Source organism: Parasteatoda tepidariorum, chromosome 9 (assembly GCF_982258835.1).
Source record: "Parasteatoda tepidariorum strain Cologne lab strain chromosome 9, Ptep-v5.0, whole genome shotgun sequence".
Taxonomy (NCBI): Eukaryota; Metazoa; Arthropoda; class Arachnida; order Araneae; family Theridiidae; genus Parasteatoda; species Parasteatoda tepidariorum.
Window position 1 is genome coordinate 52852267 of NC_141763.1, and position 20937 is coordinate 52873203.

General features: G+C 29.3%; 1 protein-coding gene across 1 annotated transcript; it reads right to left on the minus strand.

Annotated features, from left to right (window-relative positions):
* Positions 1–237: 237 nt before the first annotated feature.
* LOC110283458 (uncharacterized) lies at positions 238–9541 on the minus strand. Its single transcript, XM_087150497.1, has 4 exons — positions 8883–9541; positions 4718–4944; positions 2395–2654; positions 238–514 (listed from the first exon to the last, which is right to left on the minus strand). Exons 1-4 carry the CDS (start codon positions 8923–8925, stop codon positions 292–294), a joined length of 753 nt encoding a protein of 250 aa, XP_087006623.1. The 5' UTR covers positions 8926–9541; the 3' UTR covers positions 238–291.
* Positions 9542–20937: the final 11396 nt, after the last annotated feature.

Sequence of the window (20937 nt, forward strand, 5' to 3'; positions counted from 1 at the left end):
TTATGAGTTTCGGAGTCCTAAATGACGTAGCGCTAATCGTGTAATACTTTTGTGGATTAAACTGTCTCGTCGCATAAATGCGGGTTAATTTTAGTTAAAAATTTCTCCAATAGCAAATCTATCTGAATGATTGACATAGAAATTAGTCTTTTATAGTTCTGTTCGAAAATACAAGGTGGTCTTTTCAATTGCCTAAAATCCATTTTATGAAAAATTGATAGAAATAAAATAAAAAAATTGCAAGAGAAATAATTTATTGGAAAGTTTCGTAAATGAAGGCAACTTTGATTCTCATAAGGACGTCCAATATTTATTGTACACAACTTCTAATATCAGACAACATGTTGACAGCATCAGACCGGTAACTAAGACAAGAAATAACATATAGACATCAAAAATGGATAAAGGTCTGTGAGCATTTGTTGGTTCTGGAAGCGGACCTTTAAGTTTCGCCTTGAAAAATAAGTCCTGCACTTTCTTAACATACAATCCAGATTCTACCATGCGATGAATTCTGAAAAACACAAGTAAATCTAATTTATTAAAACACACTTAGACGGTGAATTCGTAAAGACGTGAATTCGTTGCTCTTCAAGCAACATGTCTTAAAATGTTAATAATACTCTTATTTTGTTCAGGGTAAGAAAGAAGGTAAATAACCAATAAATCGGTGTTAATTATGTACAAAACTGAAAGATACATAAAGACGTTATTAATGAACCTTGAATAATTATATTTTTATTTAATTAATATTATCTAACCTTTCTGGGGACTTAAATTTGTTAAAAAAAGCAAAGCACGATTTTTTTTTTTTTTTTTAAGGTTTGGCTTTTCAAAATAAAGGATAGCGTTAAATATTTTTCAGCACTGAAAATAATGCCATTAATTATGGCCTACTCATGATATAGGATTCGCACAGGCTTTAACAATTTAAAAATTTGGTTACAATAAGAAAAATAATCTCCAACATTTAATACATTTATAACTAGTACTATTATATGCTATATTTCAAATAATATATATTTGAATTAAGTATTTTGCCCCACTAAAACCTTTATATGTTAAAGTGGTAATTTATAATAGAAAATTCTTATTAGCCTTAACGTAAATTTATTATCACGAATTAACTTTTTTTAAGGTCTGTTCAAACACTCTTGATCGTCACAATGTATCAGAGTTGAGCAATTATCTCCATTAATTTTGGTTTTTTGCGCATGCCTTTTTTTTTCAATTACCTTTGATTTGGGAAATCTAAGAAATACTAATTCGGAGACATAGCCCTCACCTAACATCCATATTGATTGATGAGTTTGCTGAACATGACGAACAAAACATAATTAAAGAACTTGCTACAAACTCCGTTTTCAAATATATGAAAATGTATGCAACCAAGCATTACGGATGTTGTTGTTAAAATATTTAAATATAGCTGAATAGTCAACAGTTTAATTTATAGCATATGCCTAACATTAAACAAATAGGAAAATTAATTTTTCAAACGCCCCTCCTGGTTCTGGAGTTATGAAAGAGATACACACACATACACATACTTTTATTTTTATTTTTATAGATTTGAATATTTAAGAGAATATTTAATATTTGAATCCCCATCATCCTTAGGGAAATCGGCATCATTGTTAAAACAATTGTTATACGTAACAGGCATGCTAACAAAAATGGCAGAAGAATGACTATGGAACTTCTCGGTAAAATAATAATAATTGTTATTATTATTTTGCTAGACCTGAGATAAAAAAAAAGTTGGCCGCTCTCTTTTGAAAGACGTTAAGGCAATAAGTAATCGTGAAGGCGAAGTAGTAAGATCAGATTAAGTTGTAAGAATTTTAGTATCCAAACAAGTCAGAAAGTAATCGAAAATTCGATTAATGCGCTTAATTCTTTTTTACAATAATGTGTCGATACATTATGCATGTAGCGGTAAAAAAAAACAAGACTGAAACTTGCATTGTCTTCTTACAAGAAATTCCAGTAGAGATGTGAATGCTTTTAAGTAATCCGGAATGGGTGGGAACTTCGATTGTAAAATTACACCTTCGGGAATACCAAAGTGTGTCAATGAAAAAATAGTTAGTAGTTTAAAACTTAAATTATTTACAGTTTGAATTAAGAAAACTACTCACACCATATTAATTTCTTCCATGAAAGGAAAATCTTTTCTGAAAGATATAGTAAACTAAATCCTATAGCATCCGAAGGCACAAAATTTTCTAGTAGAGGAATTTCAATAGAGATGTGAATGCTTCTAACTAATCGGGAATGGGAGGGAACTTCGATTTAAAAATTACACCCTCAGCCACACCAAAGTGTGTTAATAAAAAAAATAGTAACTTAAAACTGGAACTATTTATAGTTTGAATTAGGAAAACCACTCACACCATATTAACTTCTTCCATCAGAGGAAAATCTTTTCTGAAAGCTATACTGACTAAGTTAAATCCAATAGCGTCTGAGGGCACGTAAAAATCATGCAGGCCAATTCTGCTAGCTTTTATCATAAAATGAAGTTTCATTATTTGCACGGCGAATTTTTCTTTTTTCACTCTTTCCATGGCCTTTTCGAATTCCCCAAGAATATTTTTAGGATGTTTTCTTATATGATCAGCTAAATCCTTCAAGACTCCTTCCTCTTCATCCTATTAGAAATATCAATTCTTTTAAGGTTCAACAGGATATGTTATTATTTTTTAATCTTTCGAAAAAATGTATGAAATTTTTAAAACTCCCAGAACATAAAGCATGTATTTTAACCTCCTGAGACATGAGCTTTGAAAAATTGCTAAAAAAAATTCAATTAATTAATATTTTTCAATTATTTTTACAATATACATATTGGTCACATCCCCCAGACTCAAATAATAAGATATTTAAATTATATACAATTACTTAAAAGGATACTCGCTTGAATCAAATTGAACTTTCTTGCAATTTTTCATTCTAGATTTTTCATTATTTTAATTTTTTCATTTATCTAGACAATCGTCTTATAAAGATATGCAAATGAAATAGAAAAGTCTTAAAATCTTTGTTTATTTAAGTAATAAAATTATATCAAATGTTGCATTAAATTTTTAAGAGGTTATATAATAGTTTAAATAAAGCGGAAAATCACGTAATAACGTAATAAAACTGTTTCAGTACAGTAACTAACAAACAAGTTTCTGTAAAGTTGTGAATGAATATAGAATATGTCACTTAAGAGAAATGTTACTTGGCGGGCTTGGCGTGCTCGAAATAGAATGGAAAGAACAGTTGCTAACGTAAACAACTACTACGTTTCAACAACCAACTCTATTTCACTTGCATGCATCCCATTACTTTTCAGACACTCCGTACCGTACTCCTACTTTCAAATTTTAAAGCATAAACTTAAAATTACAGTATCTGCCTGTAACTATAAACCTCTTGAAATGAGGATAATAATTCATAAACAGTAGTCATTAACAATTTAGCCCAACTTTGTAAGAAACTTTACTGTTTTCATAGGATATTAGGAGTTTATTGCCGATGACTTTTAACTTGTAATTTTTATGAACTTAGGTTCCGAGCGTGGTGATTAACACTGCGATCTGCATCTCTGTTCTCTACTGAGCTTGCGCTTAACCTACCGAATAACGCGACCCGGCGTATAACGCGCACCCGTAATTTCTAATAACTTTTTTTTAAATTTTAAGATATACTCTTCGTATAACGCGCATGAAAATTTGGATTGTACATGTGCAATATCTCGTCTAGTATCTATAGAAAACCAGAAAGACTTTTAGTGTGGAACATGTTTAGGTCCCACCCTACAGATAATGCAAAAAAATTGTTGAATGAATGTAACACCGATATGGCAGTTATTACGGGCGGATTGACACCATTAGTTCAGCCATTGGACCTCTGCTTTTAAAGCCAATTTAAAAAAACAGTGGAACACTTGGATGTTGGAGGGCGAGAAAACCTTTACGAAAGGAGGACATATGCGTCATGCAAGTTTGGAAACAGTGTGCAAATGGATATTAAAAGCATGGGATGAAATTAAGCCTGAGATGGTTAGAAAATCATTCAAAAAATGCAGCATTTCAAATAATCTGAACGGATCAGAAGATGACTGTATATTTATGGATGAGGGTAACACAGATGATGAAGACGAAACAGATTGTGATGACATGGTTGAAGAAATAACGGAAGACGAATATAATGAACTATTTATGTAATAACGAAAATCAATAAAGTATGTAGGTATGTTATTTCTTTAAAATAAGAGTATTTTTCTATATTTAAATTTTTTTAATCTATAATTTTTTATATTCGGCGAATACCGCACCCCCGTAAATTCTAATGTTATTTTTTGCATTAAAAGTGCGCGTCATACACCGGAATATACGGTAAATACGTGAACTTAACTCTTATCTCCCATAAATCATAACGTCCTTAGATCATTTTTAGTTTATAGTGTGTTTCACCCAAAGCATCTTTTTAATTCGTTAAAAATCCATGAATTCCTAATAATTTGAGAATTAATTTTTAATAATAAAAGTTATTGCTCAAGAAAATGAAATGTGCTATTTTATTTAAATCCATTGTTTGATTTTATATAATTTTGTTAGATTTTGTATAATTAACGTTTCCCAAAATAACTTATGGCTAATATTATAAAATGAAATTTTAGTTTCAAACTATAGAGGTTAATGTGCTTTTTACTGCTGTATATTACCATCAAATTTGCTAAAAGAGAAGTTCCTCCAAACGTTCCAAATTGATATTGACCACTGACGACAGCATCCCTCAATTCCTTGACAGTCGTTAATGGCGTCTGTTTCAGTGGTTGGATTAGAAACGACAGCAACGTACAACAGTAACTGAGGCCTAGCACCACTTTGGCTAAAGCCCACAGGTAGATAAATATACGGGTGGAACAGTCCCAGTAATGTTTAAAACTACCTAAAAAAATGCAGAAGAAGTAAAAAAAAATAATTATGAAAACTTGAATTGGAAATAAATGGTGTGGAAAAAAAATGCAATAAATTATAGAATTGTTCCAAATAATAAAATGGCAACTTCACTGAAAATTCAAGAAATAATAGAATTGTTCCAAATTATAAAATGGCAACTTCACTGAAAAATATTTTTATTGATACAATTCGAAAATCAATAAATAGTACATTACTGTGCTGAACTCATTTACGAGAAAATAAAGTGCGAAAAAATAATCTAAGTATATACAAGCCGTAAATCATATTATATTTAATATTTGTTAATTTTTTCTTTTGAATTCACGAGTATATTTATTTGTATTCTGAAAAATTAATTTCCTTACAAATAAAAATTATAAAAAACATACAGTTGTTTCGATGCCGTAAAAATGCATGATTTTAAGATAAAAATTTGCCATAGGTGCTCCTATTTTTTTTCCTTTTTTAAAAAAACCTTTGTTTCAAATCTGATGTCTCTCCTGATCTGATGTTCCGCCCCCTAATTGACTGTTTTGCAACCATTTTTTTTCCCTTGGGGGTCAGGTTGCTACGCCAATATAAATAAGTGTATTCAATTAAAGATATCGAAATATGTTATTGTATACTTGATTCCAAAGATTTGATTTTCGATTCTATTAAATATAAAAATTAAACCCCATAATACTGCTCGGTTGTCATTATTACTTCATTCCAAAACTTGCTTCTTTTTTTAATTCTATACCAAAGAGAAATATATAAAGGGTTTCCATTCTAATGCCAGAGCATATAAAAAGACGACGCGTTTTTTATCGATGCGCGTCAAAATATCAACCGTCTGGTCCAAACGGTTTTAGCGCTGCTCTACGGCAAAATCCTTAATTACTAATTAAATTGATGAGTTTACAATTTTCTTTTATCAATTTTAATTGAATTCATGAATGCAGAGACACATTATACTAGACAAACCACCCACGCCAAAATAGTTCGGAAAAGCGACGCTCCGTTGCTATACTACACTCGTGGCGCTAATAGTAGGAACAGTCTGAATTTTCGCGAAGTTTTCTTATTCTTAACATAGCGATCAAGGAACTTCTTCATTTAAATAATAAGTAAAAAATATTTGAGCTCAATACTCAAAGATGTAAATTACCAAGAGTATGCCTTTTCAAAAATTTTTGATTTTTTTTCAAACAATAAAAAAAAAATTAAAGTTAATGAAAATCGAGCTCAATAAACCAAGCGTTTGGGGGTACCTCTAGGTTAAGTGAGCTCGTATTACCACTGGGATCACTCCAGCGGTGATTCTAGTACATTTAATTCACACTATCTTTTAAGGCATTTTAAACTTAGAAATCAAGTACTAAACATTTATTTTACATTTATATACATTTTTTTAATTTCAAATTAATAAATCTTTAAATATATACTTTCAATTTAAAATTTGATAAAAAAAATTCCAAAAATCTTTTTAATGCAAGCATTTTTAGACCTTTATAATTTAATAACTATGCTATGCTTTAACTTTGCATAAACAAATATAGTGTCTCTTTTTTTTAATTTAATAAAATGAAAAAGAAAATTGTATTCAAGTTTTCTTTTCGTTATAAATAATTTGACGCAACTCTAAGCAACTTCTTCTCATATGTGATGATAAACGTAATGATTCTTCTTTAATAAGCTAGAAGTAAAGCTATTCTCAGCAATTAAAAATTAAATTTAAAAACAATTTCAATTTTGGAATGAAGTTGAAGAAAAATTTCAATTTCTTAATTTTTAATGACTAGGAATTTTAACTATTTACCTGATTGTAACTATTTATTTTAAACATGAAATTATTAAAATTTAATTCAGTTCTTTATATTAAAAATTATTTTAATATTATGAGCAATTAAAGCTTATAAATACATTTATATTAAACTAAAAACAAATTTTCCATATAAACGCACGTATATGAAGTAAATATTTATTTTTATATCGTTAATTTGTTTAGCATTGATACCTACAAATCATCTTATGTAAACTCTTAAAGATTTTAAAATTTGTTTATTATTTTAAATAAGAATAAAATTTTATCAAAATGAAACGATAGTCTTTTTCTTTCTCCATACATACAGTACTTCGGGAAAAACTACAGTAACAAGTATTACAATGATTTAAATTAGTAATTAGTCTCTTTTAAAATTTACCAGTACCTACTATTTAGTCATTATAAAAGATTTATTTAAAATTTTAAATTAACAAAACTAACTAACTAAAAACTAACTTCATCAAAAAAAATTCTTTCCTATCTTTATGCAAATAGTCTTCTTAAAAAAAATAAATCAATAGTTAGAAAAATTTAAGATGCTAGCCGCATTAAAAGCTAGTTTTCTAGACCATATATTTTACAAGTTTATTTTATGTAATCGTCACTAGATGTCAACACCAGTAATTCGATATTTTCGTGTAATTTTTGTGTTCTTATTGATTGCAATCGTAGATTTCGGTTTGTTTATGCACTATAATTGATAATTCTGCTTTCTAATAAGCTTTTATTAATATGTTAAGTGAAGAGGAGAGAAAAAATAATAAGAATCACTGCTGAAAGAGGTTTCATAAAAAAATATTAGAACCTTTCTAAATGTCAGATGAAACTTCAATTATTTATTATAATTAATGTTTTTTCATATTAATTATTGTTGTAATTATTATTTACATAATATGTAATTATAAGCATAGTTATAGATATTACAACTAAGTTAAGTAGTTAAATCTTTTTTTCAAAGATTTAATAATAGTTGTTGTTGTTAATTTAAGTCGCACTAGAGCTGCACAATGGGCTATTGGCGACGGTCTGGGAAACATCCCGGAGGAAATTTTTAATAATAGAGATTTAATAATAGAGAGTAACTTCTCTTGTCTTCATCATGAAGAATTTCTTTTACAATTTCTAATAAATAAATAAAAGAAAATCAATATTTTGTTCCTTTTCTCTTAGTAAAATAAATAAAATCTATTTTAATAGCGCGTGAGTTATTTAAAAAAATGTATTTCATTACAATGATCTTTAAAGGAAAAACGAGAAACTTTTGTATCCTGATTTTCACTAGATGGCAGCATCATTAGGAGCAGACTTTCATTTCAAACTGTCATATGTTTTCAAACCCATTCCATACTTCTCTAGAATTAATGAAGTTCTTTTATCTTTTATTCTTTTTATCGTTTCGTTATTTGTTTTATTTTAGTTCTATAAAATGCTTAGATGTTAGTTAATTAAGACAAAACAAACAAAGGATAAGTAAACAAAGAGTTAATGTTGTGTTTAAATGAGCACATAAGCATATTTTGTTTAGTAAATTACGTCAATTTTAACTTCTCACCATTTTTCTTGTTCTTATGTTTATTTTTATTTTGAATAAAATGCATAATTATATAGATGATATGCACCATTAATGTTTTAAACTAATGGAAGAATCGTTAATAATGCAGAATTTTTCTTCTCTCTGTTTCAAGTAGAATTTATCATATCACGGAATAAAATAAAAATTTATAATTCTCTGTTTAAAGTAGAATTTATCATATCACGGAATCAAAATAAAAATGCATAATTCTCTGTTTAAAGTAGAATTTATCATATCACGGAATCAAAATAAAAATTTATAATTCTCTGTTTAAAGTAGAATTTTTCATATCACGGAATCAAAATAAAAACTAAAGAACGAGAGCAAATAAAAATTCGGCAGAAACAGTTTTACGAATGATAGAGAAATACACAATGCGGTATAGTTCGTGTTACGCAAATGATCTATTTATATAGTTATTTTTACAGGTTTACAGTTATTAACGACTCTTATTAACACTAACTAAACTTTTCTGAAATTTCGTCTTTTGCCTTCAAAAAAACTACAAAATTTCAATAAAAAAGCTAAATTCGTTATTGATACAAACCTTGATTTAAAAACAGGGCAAAAAAATTCTGCAATTCCCTCATGTACTTTCTTGTGAAACTCTCATAATGTTTTCTGCCATATGAATTACATTTTCTAGCAGTTGAAGTTGCCAAGGCTGAAATCGGTATAGATAAAAGTAAAAGAATCCAAACCTTAAAAAAAATAATAATTATAATAATCAATAATAAAATAAATATAAATAAATAAGTTATAGCAAAATTAAAATTTTGAGCTTAATCCAAATCATTCAATGAAGAAGTATTGAAAAAATACATCAGACAATTCAGTTTTAATACAAAAAAAAGAAAAAAAAGGTGCAAAGCATTTCCGTAATAGCCCGTTTTTGAGTCAGGGGGTCATGAAAGTTAAGCGCCCATAATTTCGAGAACAGCGGCATGATTATGGTAACGTGGTCAGTCTTACGCATAGGCCGCTTTTACTTAGCTGACTTTACTGGTACCCACCACTGAGGATCAAATCTCAGTTTTGCACAATAATAGTTTAGAGCTTTTTACCACTGATCAGTCTTATCTAAAACGAAAGTAACCATTTTTTGAAGTAACTATTTTTAAAAGAATAAAAAATAAAAAAATAACTGGATTATATAATAATTAAACAAAAATAAATAAAATCTGAACCCTCGCTCTCAAATAATTATTAATCATAACTTGGAAGAAATTTTTTTTTCACAATTAAATATTTATTTCTGACCCTTAATTTATATATTTGGCAAATCTAATGTTTACTTACAAAGAATCTAAAAATATACATTAAAGGTAATCAATATAAGACAAACACCCTTGTATATCGTGCAAACTTACTACGTTACCCTATTTCGGTGCAATGCAATGCAAAATAAATAAATAAATCCTCTTTTACGTTTATTCATACGTTTTCAAGCAGAACAGAAATATGTTTCAATGTAACACTTTATTAAAGTTACAACACACTTGCACGATATTATAATTCAATATGCTAATATTAAGGATCAACCAACAACAAAGAACTTGAACACACTGTTAGAAATTTCTCGGAAAAAATGGCTAAATAACAATCTCTTTAATTGTTATTTTACCATATTTAAGCAAAAGAGTAAAATAACCGTAAATAAATGGTAATGAAATGATTAACAGTGAGAGAAATCATTTATTAACTATTTTTCACCTAAAACGGTTAAATAACAAGAATTTTACTGTACCAACTAAGTCCACCTAATGAAGAAACTTTGTTCCTTGCAACTGCGTACATATTACAGCCGAGAGAGCTAATCTGTCAATCTCATAACCGACAGAACGGAGGTTTGAGTCCCAGAGTTGACACATTCATTTCCTTTGAAGGCCTGGTTTCTTAGGACAGGACGCCGTCAGCTGGAAATCAGCGCTAACCTCTGATTGGTCCATTTGTGAGTTTGATAGTGTACGTCATCGAACGCTCATCTTGAACTCGATGACGTATACTATCAAACTCACAAATGGACCAATCAGAGGTTAGCGCTGATTTCCAGCTGACGGCGTCCTGTCCTAAGAAACCAGGCCTTGACACGCATAAAGAATTTCCAGTATCAATCACTCTCCAATGCCCATTATCTAACGAGAAGCCGAACTTTCTAATGTCTAGTTAAATTTCTTTTTTTACGGTTTTGAAACCATGGTAGCTGTAAATGGTTAAAATACCGTATAGTTTCGTATTCATGATTTAATAACCATATTAGTTGTCAACGGTTTCGAAATCGTAAAGGAGAAAAATATTCTTTACCGAAAACGTTTAATCGGATGGACAGACTGCTGCCAGTTACTTTACCATAATTTAATAACAGTGCCATAGCGTCTAAACTTTAACTTTCAGATTCTACTTATAGCAGACACTTACGTTAAACTATAATATTTACACTCAGTAGACATTGAACTATAATATTCGCACCTTGAACCATAAAGCGGAGAAAAATTTGTTGCAACCTTAACAAGTGTGAAATCAAACCCGATTTTAATTAAAGTTGAACTATACCACAGTGAAAACAAATTTAATATGTACACTTATTGTATTATAATAAGTATACATTACTAAGTTGTGTATTATCGCAAGCGATAATCTGGTTTTACTTTGCAATTATTATATGGTTAAGCATGCTCTAAAATTTTTAACAATCTGAAATCGTCCAAACCGTGTTTTTGGTACATGAGTTGGTACCTTCTTCGCCTACTATAGCAAAATTAAAGTACGGCAACAAAACAATATTTAGGAGAATGGGTGAAGTGAAATTTTTTGAGACATTAATTTAAAGTCATAAAATAATCTAATCAAGAAATGTAAATATGTGAAATATAAGCTAATTGTTGATACCCACTTGATATTGAAAAGGATATAAAAACGTATAATTGTCATTGATGGTTTTAGGAGACGCCGTTATGAATATATTGTTATCAATAATGTAAGGAAAACTGAAATCTGCGACTAAATGACGAGAATGAGTTGCAGCTACCCAACAAAGAGCTAAGTCTGCCTCCTAAAAAGAAAAGCATATGAGCATAATTTTATTTAATAACATTTATTAAAAAAGCATAACTTTATTTCTCTAATTAGATTAAAATCTTTTGATTGATGAAGATGAACGTTTCTTGCATTCTCATTGGACAGAAAAACCACATGATGGGATCTATAATGTACTTAATATATCTATATGACTTCGGCTGCCATCCGCGTATAATTAATTAAAGTTTTAACTGTGCATTTCTCATTTTTTCATTTAAATAAAAATCTCTTAATGATGATAACCGTATTGTGTAACCGGGCAGGAAAATCATATGATGGGATCTTTAATATACTTAGATCCTTAATAAATTAAGAAAATCCACGTGCAATTGGCTGTCATCCACATATAGTTAATAAAAGTTATAGCGGTATTCATCTGTATATTGTTTATTTATCTCTGCAGTGTTGTACGAAATGGATTACTTTGAAACAAAACACAAAACACTACATAAAGCAAATAGAAAAAAAAACTTATCTAATGAATGAAATAAAAAATTGCTATTCTCGGTAGAAATGGGGTAAAGTCATTTGGATTTCAAAATTCGGATTGATGCTGCGTTAAAAACTGAGAACTATTGAGAATTGAGACTTAGCTTCTAGTTGGCTTAGTTGGTTGGTTACATCTCTTAAACATATTTACCAGCCTTATTTTTTATACTTATTTCTGCTAACTGATAAAATAAATTTGGCTAAAAAGCACGTATTTGTTAATGGTTTTTATTGATTAACGAACAGCGGACCCAATTTTGAGTGTACTACAACTATCAATTTTCAACTCTGTAGCCTTGTAATTTTGAACCCAATCCAGAAGAAAAAGGAACACCTGGATCAATTATTGGGTAGAAATTTGTCTTTGGCTCCATGGCTCCATATAAAGTATTAATTGCGTAATATATGTTAATCTTTCACATAGAAATTTTATCATTATAATATTATAATCTTAACAAAAGCGATTCGTTATATTTCGTTTTTGAGTAAATGAAAAGACAAATTTTAACTCAAACTTACCTTTCTCTGCAGCATTCCTATCATACCTGTCCATTTCCCTGTTAAATGATCAAAGTCTCCATAAACATAATCATTCCTATTTAATAAAGTGTAACTGAAAATAAAAGTTTCTTTAGTGTTTCAAAATAAAATTGAGACTTTTGAGTTACTTTTGTTACAAGTAGCGAAAGTAGCAATTTCACCTGTACATTCCTTATTAGTTTAAAATATATATATGCATAGTTGCTCTTAAAGAAAGTGCTGTTGTTGTTGCAGGCCATTAAGGCGAGGGGTGTGATTGTTCTAGTTTTCCAGTGGCGCCATCTATGGCCAAAAATTCCACTTCTGCCACACCCATTAATGGCGCGGACCCATCCATACATCCAGAGTTCGTAATTTAATCCTGAACCAGAGAAAGATCAACCTCCAATTCAGTACCCCCACAGACGCATAATTTGTTATGGGAACATGGAAGACTTTGTGACCAGACAGATTTAACGTGCACCAGTCACCATTTACTACACGGGGAGACTGAATTCACACTCCCTTTCTCACAACGAAAGTGTTAAAAGAAATCATTATTTCATTCTAATCCTTAATGGCCTAACCCAGTGGTTGATAAACTCATTATCCCTTGATTTAAACTTAAATTATATAGGTATATTAATTGTTATTCACTAAATTAGGTCAAAGTTATTCTCATCGGTACAATTGCGCTGAAATTAATACAATGGCTTATTTATCACTACATCAGTAAGAATCTTACTAGAAATAGTACAAGGCAATTTTAAAGTATACCAAATAATGTTAACATGAACTTTCGTGTCAAATTACAAGGGTTCTTAGTTTTTAGACATTTTCGATTTTAGGTTAGAAATACACTGGTGGACAAAATTAAGAGATGGAAAGCATTTTCGCACACTTCTATGACGCTATATTCTTCTATGACGCACATTTCTGACGCTATTTCTGGACGGTTATTGATATGGTGGGAAACCTGGAACCCGATACCATCCCAGCAACATTATCGAAAGGGACCATTATGCTGGTGGAGGACTCATGGTCTGGGCAGGGATCATGCAGGATACCCGCACACCGCTCCATGTGTTTGACAATGGTTCAGTGAATGCCCTGAGGTACAGGCAGGAGGTCCTAGAGCCCTATGTGCGCCTTTTCAGGGGCGCTGCTGGCCCTGAGTTCATTTTTATGGACGACAATGCGCGACCACATGGGACTCTCATGGTTGATGAGTATCTGGAAAGCGAGGATATTCAACGAATGGATTGTTCAGCCAAATCCCCTGACCTGAATCCTATTGAACATGCTTGGGATGCTCTTGGGAGAGCTATTGCGATGTGCCAACCTCCCCAGAACCATTCTGGAGTTAAAAATTGCTCTGGTGGAAGAATGGGAGGATCTTCCATAAGTCTTCCTTAACTCCCTTATTAACAGCATGCATACTCGTTGTGCATGCTGTCTGTCTGTCAGAGGTGACCATACACCATACTAGAGGCAACACACACTGTACAAGCCTCACTTTTATTGTCATCTTTTATCCTTAAGTTCAGACTACATTGGGTTTATTAGCAATAGGTCTTGCCAATGAATGGCACTTTCATTTTCGTCTTGCATACTTTATTATCATGGAATAAGCTATATCCATACCGAATTTCATTTATTTATATTCAGTATTTTTTGAGATATTTGGGAAAATGTCTTCTATCTCTTAATTTTGTCGACCAGCGTATGTAAAAGAGCCAGATCTGGCACGTGAACTATGGTTTATCTACCACTGACCTTGTCCAAGTGTATAGATTTTTTGAGATTTTAAAACTACAGGATGGACTTTAATCACGACACTAAAATCCTAGTTAAAAATGAAATCAAAAGTATATATAAATCAGGAATTGCAGATTAATGTTTAAACGAGGAGAAATAAAAAAAACTTCATAGAAATCGGGAGAATCATTATTGAGGAAGACGGGATTAAAAACATCAAAACCAGTATTATTGCAGGATGAAATTTGAAGGTTTATTACTTTAGACAAGCTATATTGACCTTTCGGTCAGTTTGAAATTTCTAATTTAAATGCTTGAAAGATTTTAATTTTCTTTGTGTTAGAAAAAAATATATCACGGAGGAAAACGTACTTGATTTGCAGATAGTCTTTAAATTGTAAATCTTGACTAAAACTGTCGAAACTCAAAAATTAAGAAAAACTTCCTATGGTATAAAACTCTACTTTATACGTGAAAAATGGTCTAACCTAAACCTCAATAAGAAATGTTTTGAGCTCGGTGGAAGCTTTCAGAGCTGTGGGAAATATGGGAATGAATTTTAATAATCGATGTGACGAGAATCAATCAAAAAGTTTATCATCATGTAAGTTAATGTAACGAATTCAGTTACGTTTTAAAAACTTAAAATACACTTTTAATTATTTTTATATTTTAACGTTAAACAATTTTGCAGAAATAAATATTTTTAATTTACCTGAAAGGAATTTTTTCAGAGAGAGTCTGGAGTAAAAATAATTCGATCCCTCCGTTTGCGAACATCGATCCATCTGGTTTTTGTACCATGGACATCAAGAAGGTTACCTATCAATGTAGTATTAAAGCATATGCAGGGTGTTCCGTAAAAACCACCTTACATATTTTAAGAATCTTTATCAAAAATTAAGGCAAACGAAGTAGAGACATATGGGATAGCCAAAAAATTATTTAAGCGAAGAAAAATCAAAGGCAGAGAAATCTGACCTATCACTATTAAGGTGGACGTTCAGAAACTGAAAACTTGTTTGAGTATAGTTTAAAACTTAGAGAATGTTTTTAATAATTGATTCGTCATCTTTCGATAGCGGTTTCGTTTTCTTGCCTTAAATATTAATTTTCAGTCCCTTATTGTGCTACTGCATTCCTTATTTCCCCCTCTTTTCTGTCTTATAATTGGCCTCTTAATATATAATGTTTTTTTCTTTTAGTCTAAAGTTTTGACAAAGATTCGAAAACTACGTATTAAATGAGGTCTTTACAGAACACTCTGGATTGTAATTTAATTTTAAATTTCTAAATTATGATTAGACAGCAGACATTTTTTTAAACCTGCGCAATTTACATTTTGCATGATCCTCTTTCCTAAAACTAGAGAATTTATTAGTGTCACACTCAAAAACATTTTCAACGTCCTTAAATCTTTCTGATACATTTTTTACTAGGAAATATTTCAGTAAAACCCAGTAACAGTTATTTTATCTTCTAAAATAATGAGAATGCATTTGCTTTGTTGCGTCAAAGTTCAGCTAAGCTTTTCCACATAAGTTATAATGTTAATTAACGTGAACTTAATGAGAGCCGTATCGCACATGGAATTCGTTGAAATATAATTCTTTCTTAGATTTTTTATCTGTTTATGTATTTTATTGTAACACGTGATATATTTTTGTTTTGTGTGCCTGGCAACTTCGATGCATAATTAGTTTGTTCTAACATGGTTTCGTGCCAGTCTTTGTGTTAAGTAAGAAATATATGGTGAAAGAATTGAAATCATTGTAAAAGAATCTTTGTAAAGGATTATAGAATGCATCACTTAAGTGAATTGATACTTGACACGGTAAGTTACTCGAAATAGAATGGAAAGAACAGTTGCTAACGTAAACAAAGCCACGTTTAACAACCTATCAGACTCGAGATAACTACACTACGTCACTTGCAGGTATCCAATTACAAACATTATGCTTTCTAAGCTTAAACGCATGCCAAATAGTCTTGGGTGTATAAGCCGACAGATGGTCTTGAATGAATAAGTCAAATTTATAAATTTTATACATTTCATTAAATTGTTTATTTATTTATTAATTTTTTAAAATCTATTTTGAAATGATTATTTTTAAGCGTCATGGTCAGTACTTCAGAAAATACGCCACAGAATAAACAGAGAAATTTTTTTTAAATAAAATATATAATAGTGAAACTCCATCTTTAATTTTGACGCAATTAAATAGTTCAATTTTTGACCACTTACATTTATCGCCACTACTTTCAGATGAAGCATTTGAAACACTATGGATACAAAGTGAGTTCCTGAAAACATTAATTTTAAATTAAATTGAGCCCTTCATTTTATCAACTATACATTAGGAAGTAATATATTTGAACCAATGTAATTTTAAAAGTCATTAATGTTATTAAGTTGTAAGTTGATTCATGACTAAGCAGCATTCACAAATGAGCACTTGACCAATTATGCATATTGTTTGGGATTTACAAATGCAAACAATTATGTTTTTAAAATTATGTTTTTTTTTTTTTTTTTTTTTTTTGATGAAATTTTTTAGATACGTTCTAATTTATGAATTATATATATATATTTTAAAATTTTTCATTCATTTAGTTATTTATTTATTTTGTAATTCTATTTATTTCAATAATATTTTCTAAGTGTCGTCGTGCTTGCTACTTCAGAGCATACGACACTATATGAACAGAAAGAATTTTATAAATAAAATATATAATTTTAAAACGCCATCTTTAATTTTGACTCAGTAAAACATGTAAATATTTGACCACTTGCATTTACCCTTACTCATTTCAGATGAAAAATTTGAAACTTCATTGATGCAAATTCAGATTACTGAAAATGTGAGTTTTAAATTACAGTGAGTCCTTCAGTTTGACCACTTTGTCTTTTATAAATAAATCAAAAATCATTTCAAGAAATTGATTTGCATAAAAAATTTCCATTGAAATTGAATGTCATTAAACATGCTAATTTAAATAAAATTTCCTTTTATGTCTTTGAACACGTTAAATGTTATTTTTGTTCTAACAACTTACTTCAACTTCAAAACTAGAGTACCTAAAGATCTAAATATTTCTATAAAAAATAGCATTCAGGCCACTTTTAAACTTAGAAAAAATTAGAAACTGTTGATATAGTGGATAATGCTTATTTTTCATATTTTCTTCATTTGTCTTAATTTGTTAAAAACTATGTCTTTTGAGATTAAGAATACAACTTTTTAGGCAAACGATTATATAAATGATGGATTTTAGAAAGCTTTTTATAATTTTCATTTTTAATTAAGTTTTGTTTTTAATTAAAGTGAGACAGATCAAGGTATTTTTTAAAGAATTGTTCTTGAGTTCGTTAGATATGCAAAATATAAGAGCTAGTCTTGATATACTTCTCATCGAAAATGTATATATCTAGCAAGGTTTATTTTAATATAACTCAAAAAATACACCTGAAATTATTCTGAAATACTTTATTTTAATTAGAATCAGTAATTGAAATTAATATTTATTTATTTTATACTTTAATTTATTAATTCCTACTTTTGGGACATAAATTACTCTTAATTATTTTTCTAGTTGCGCAAATTTTTGTAACCATCTTTCTAGTTGAAAACATGAATGCAGAATTAATATTAAAGCTTATATTTTAACATTAGTAAACAAAAGCCATAAGAATACAAAACATTTTTTTAATTAAAAGAATAAATTGTGTTACTTTGCTTAATGAGAGAAATGAAAGGGAAAATCAACAACAGTTTAAAAACTTACCTGATTCTTCTTGCAACCTGGTGTACAACAATTCTTACGGGAAATACTCAATTCAATTTTAAACTGCGAGGAAAAATTATTTTAAAGAATAAAAACATCAGCCGAATATTACCGTCCGTGATAACAGGCATTTTAGCCGAATATAACTTAAAATCTCCCTCCAATTTATTCTAGAAGTGCATTTAATCTATACCCATATGCTGCATAGATTTTGAATAAATTAATAATTCATTCGGAAAATGACTTTTGGCAGTAATAGTGCACAATAATAAGTGTATATAATAATCGTATTATGTAACCAACTGGGGAAAAAAGAAATTAAACGTAATTTAGCTAGTTTTTTCAAAAGTAAAAGATTTCAAAAGCGAAAAACGCATAATTTTTTTGTATCAAAATTTATTTAAAACAGTAATTTTGTTAGAAAAAGATTATATATGTTTCTTTTCATTTGTCATCGATTTCACGAAAATTTATGTAATGAGCTACTAATTGGACTGGTTAATAGAGGGAGTTATGAACAATGATTCAAAACCATGCAATCTACGTTACTGCAACATTGTGTAGTTTTAATGTATTTCCAACTTCCTTTCAGGTGTTTTTTTTTTTAATTATTTTTTTCATTTATTTATTACTGCAATTTTTCGTGAAATTCTTGAGTATTCGAATCACAAACTTTCAATGTTTTCTTTTTTTGTTTCATGATGTCTTTGTATCTCGCACTGAAACGAAAAACTATTATTGAAACAAGATTTATTATCTTTGTTTTTTAATAATATTTGATTTATTTGTCCTCAATAAGGAAATAACAACGATTTCCCTACTTATTAATATGAACTAAACTGAGGAGAAATGTATCAGAACATATTTTTCTTTTCTCGGAGAGAACTTCATAGTCTATCCACAGAAACAGAAAATTATTGCTGAAACAAGATTTATTATTATTGTTTTTAAATTATATTTCATTCAATTACCATCAATAAGAAATAACATCGATTTCCCTATCTATTAATTTGAACTAAACTGAGGAGAAATGTATCAGAACATATTTATCTTTTCTCGGAGAGAACTTCATAGTCTATTCACAGAAACAGAAAATTATTGCTGAAACAAGATTTATTATCATTGTTTTTAAATTATATTTTATTCAATTACCTACAATAAGGAAAATAACACAGATTACCCCATTTATTAATTTGGATTAAACGCAGGAGAAATGTATTGGTAGATATTCTTTTTTCAGAGAGAACTTCGTAGTCTTCTATCCACATAAATTTGAAACAGAAAATTATTGCTGAAACATGCTTTGTCATTGTTTTTAATTTATACTTCATTCAATTACCATCAATAAGGAAATAACTTCGATTTCTCCATTTATCAATTTTGTATTTATTCAACTAGTGAGAAAAATGGCAGCACTTATAGATGGAATTTCGATAACTTCAATCCCCTTTGAATTGAAATTTCTTATTGAAAGAAAATTCGGAAAGTTTATTATTGGAAGATTTATTATTGAAGAAAATTTATTATTATTGTTTTTTAATTATATTTCATTCAAGGAGGAAAATAACTTCCGTCTCCCTATTTTTTAATTTTGAACTCAACTGAGGAAGCAATGTTGAAACAAATTCCATCTTCAAAGATAACTTCCTGTGCTAAATTTATATTTAGAATATTCTGAAGTTCAAGCTCAATTATATTATTATGTTTTCTATTTTAAAACTTTCCAACAGAGAAATATTTTGCTGAAGCAAAAATGTTGTGCAAAGCGCATAAAATGAGGAGTACCTAAAATAAAAGAAACAGAACACCTTATTAATTGTAACTTTTGATTGGACTTGCACACAAGAAGATGTAATCTTTAGGTTGAAGAGGATTTACCTTAAATATGCAAATTCATCAATACAGATAATATTTTGAGTAAAGAAATTATCACAAAAATGTTCTTTCTCTGACAAACGAAATTTTTTCTGGCGAATTCGGATTCTCAACTCTACGGAGAATTGGCACAATCGGGAAAACGAAGTCCAAAACAGTTTAGTTTGGAGAACGGTCGAAATTTGCCCCACCCCTTGTGTTCATTTCATTTTTTCCGTATTTTTCTCCATCTCGGAAGTTATTTAAACGAATAAAATAAAAATAAAAAATTGCACACAATTCTAAACAAGTTTATCCATAGGTAAACATGAAAAAGATAATTTTTAAACTATTTACTAACATACAATTTTATAATGGTCGAGAATTCTTTTGAATTGTAAAGCATACAAGTTTTACAACTTAAATTACGTAATTTCAAATAAAAAAAAAGTTTAAGCGAAACCAGTCGAATAATTTCTGAGCAAAGAAATTCCAAAAAACTTGTATTTTTAAATGTACATTTTTCAATAAATATTTAGCCGATTTCAATTGTATTTTGTGATTTAAAATTACATAGTTTAAAATGTAAAAATTTTTGTACGTAACAATACAGTATTTTTTTTTTACTATTATTATATTCATACAATAACAATAAAAAAAATATTTTGTTAAATGGACTTTTACCCAAAAAGTAAAATTAACATTGGGACAAAATTTTCCTAATTGCAGCCACCCCAATCATTTAAAGGTCAAGAAATTAAAGTAGTCGTAAAAAAAAAAAAGGTTTGTTCCGAAAAAATTACGAAATAGTTTATGATGCAAAAAATTACAAAAAAGCTCCCACTTAGTTTTATATTTTTACATTTCAAATGATGATACATATTAAGAAATTACTCTTTACATCACAAATTAGTTTTAAATTGTGTCTCTACTTTACGATGCTTTTGTTATAACCAAAATGTATGTTTTCCCATCCTACTTTTATTTCATTTATCCCATCCAAGCGTACATCATCTGTGGATAGAGCCCCCAAACCAATTTACAAAAAAATGAATAAAAACTATTGCCAAGAAAATACAAACATATTAAAACTCTGAGTAATTCTTATTTGGAAGCAA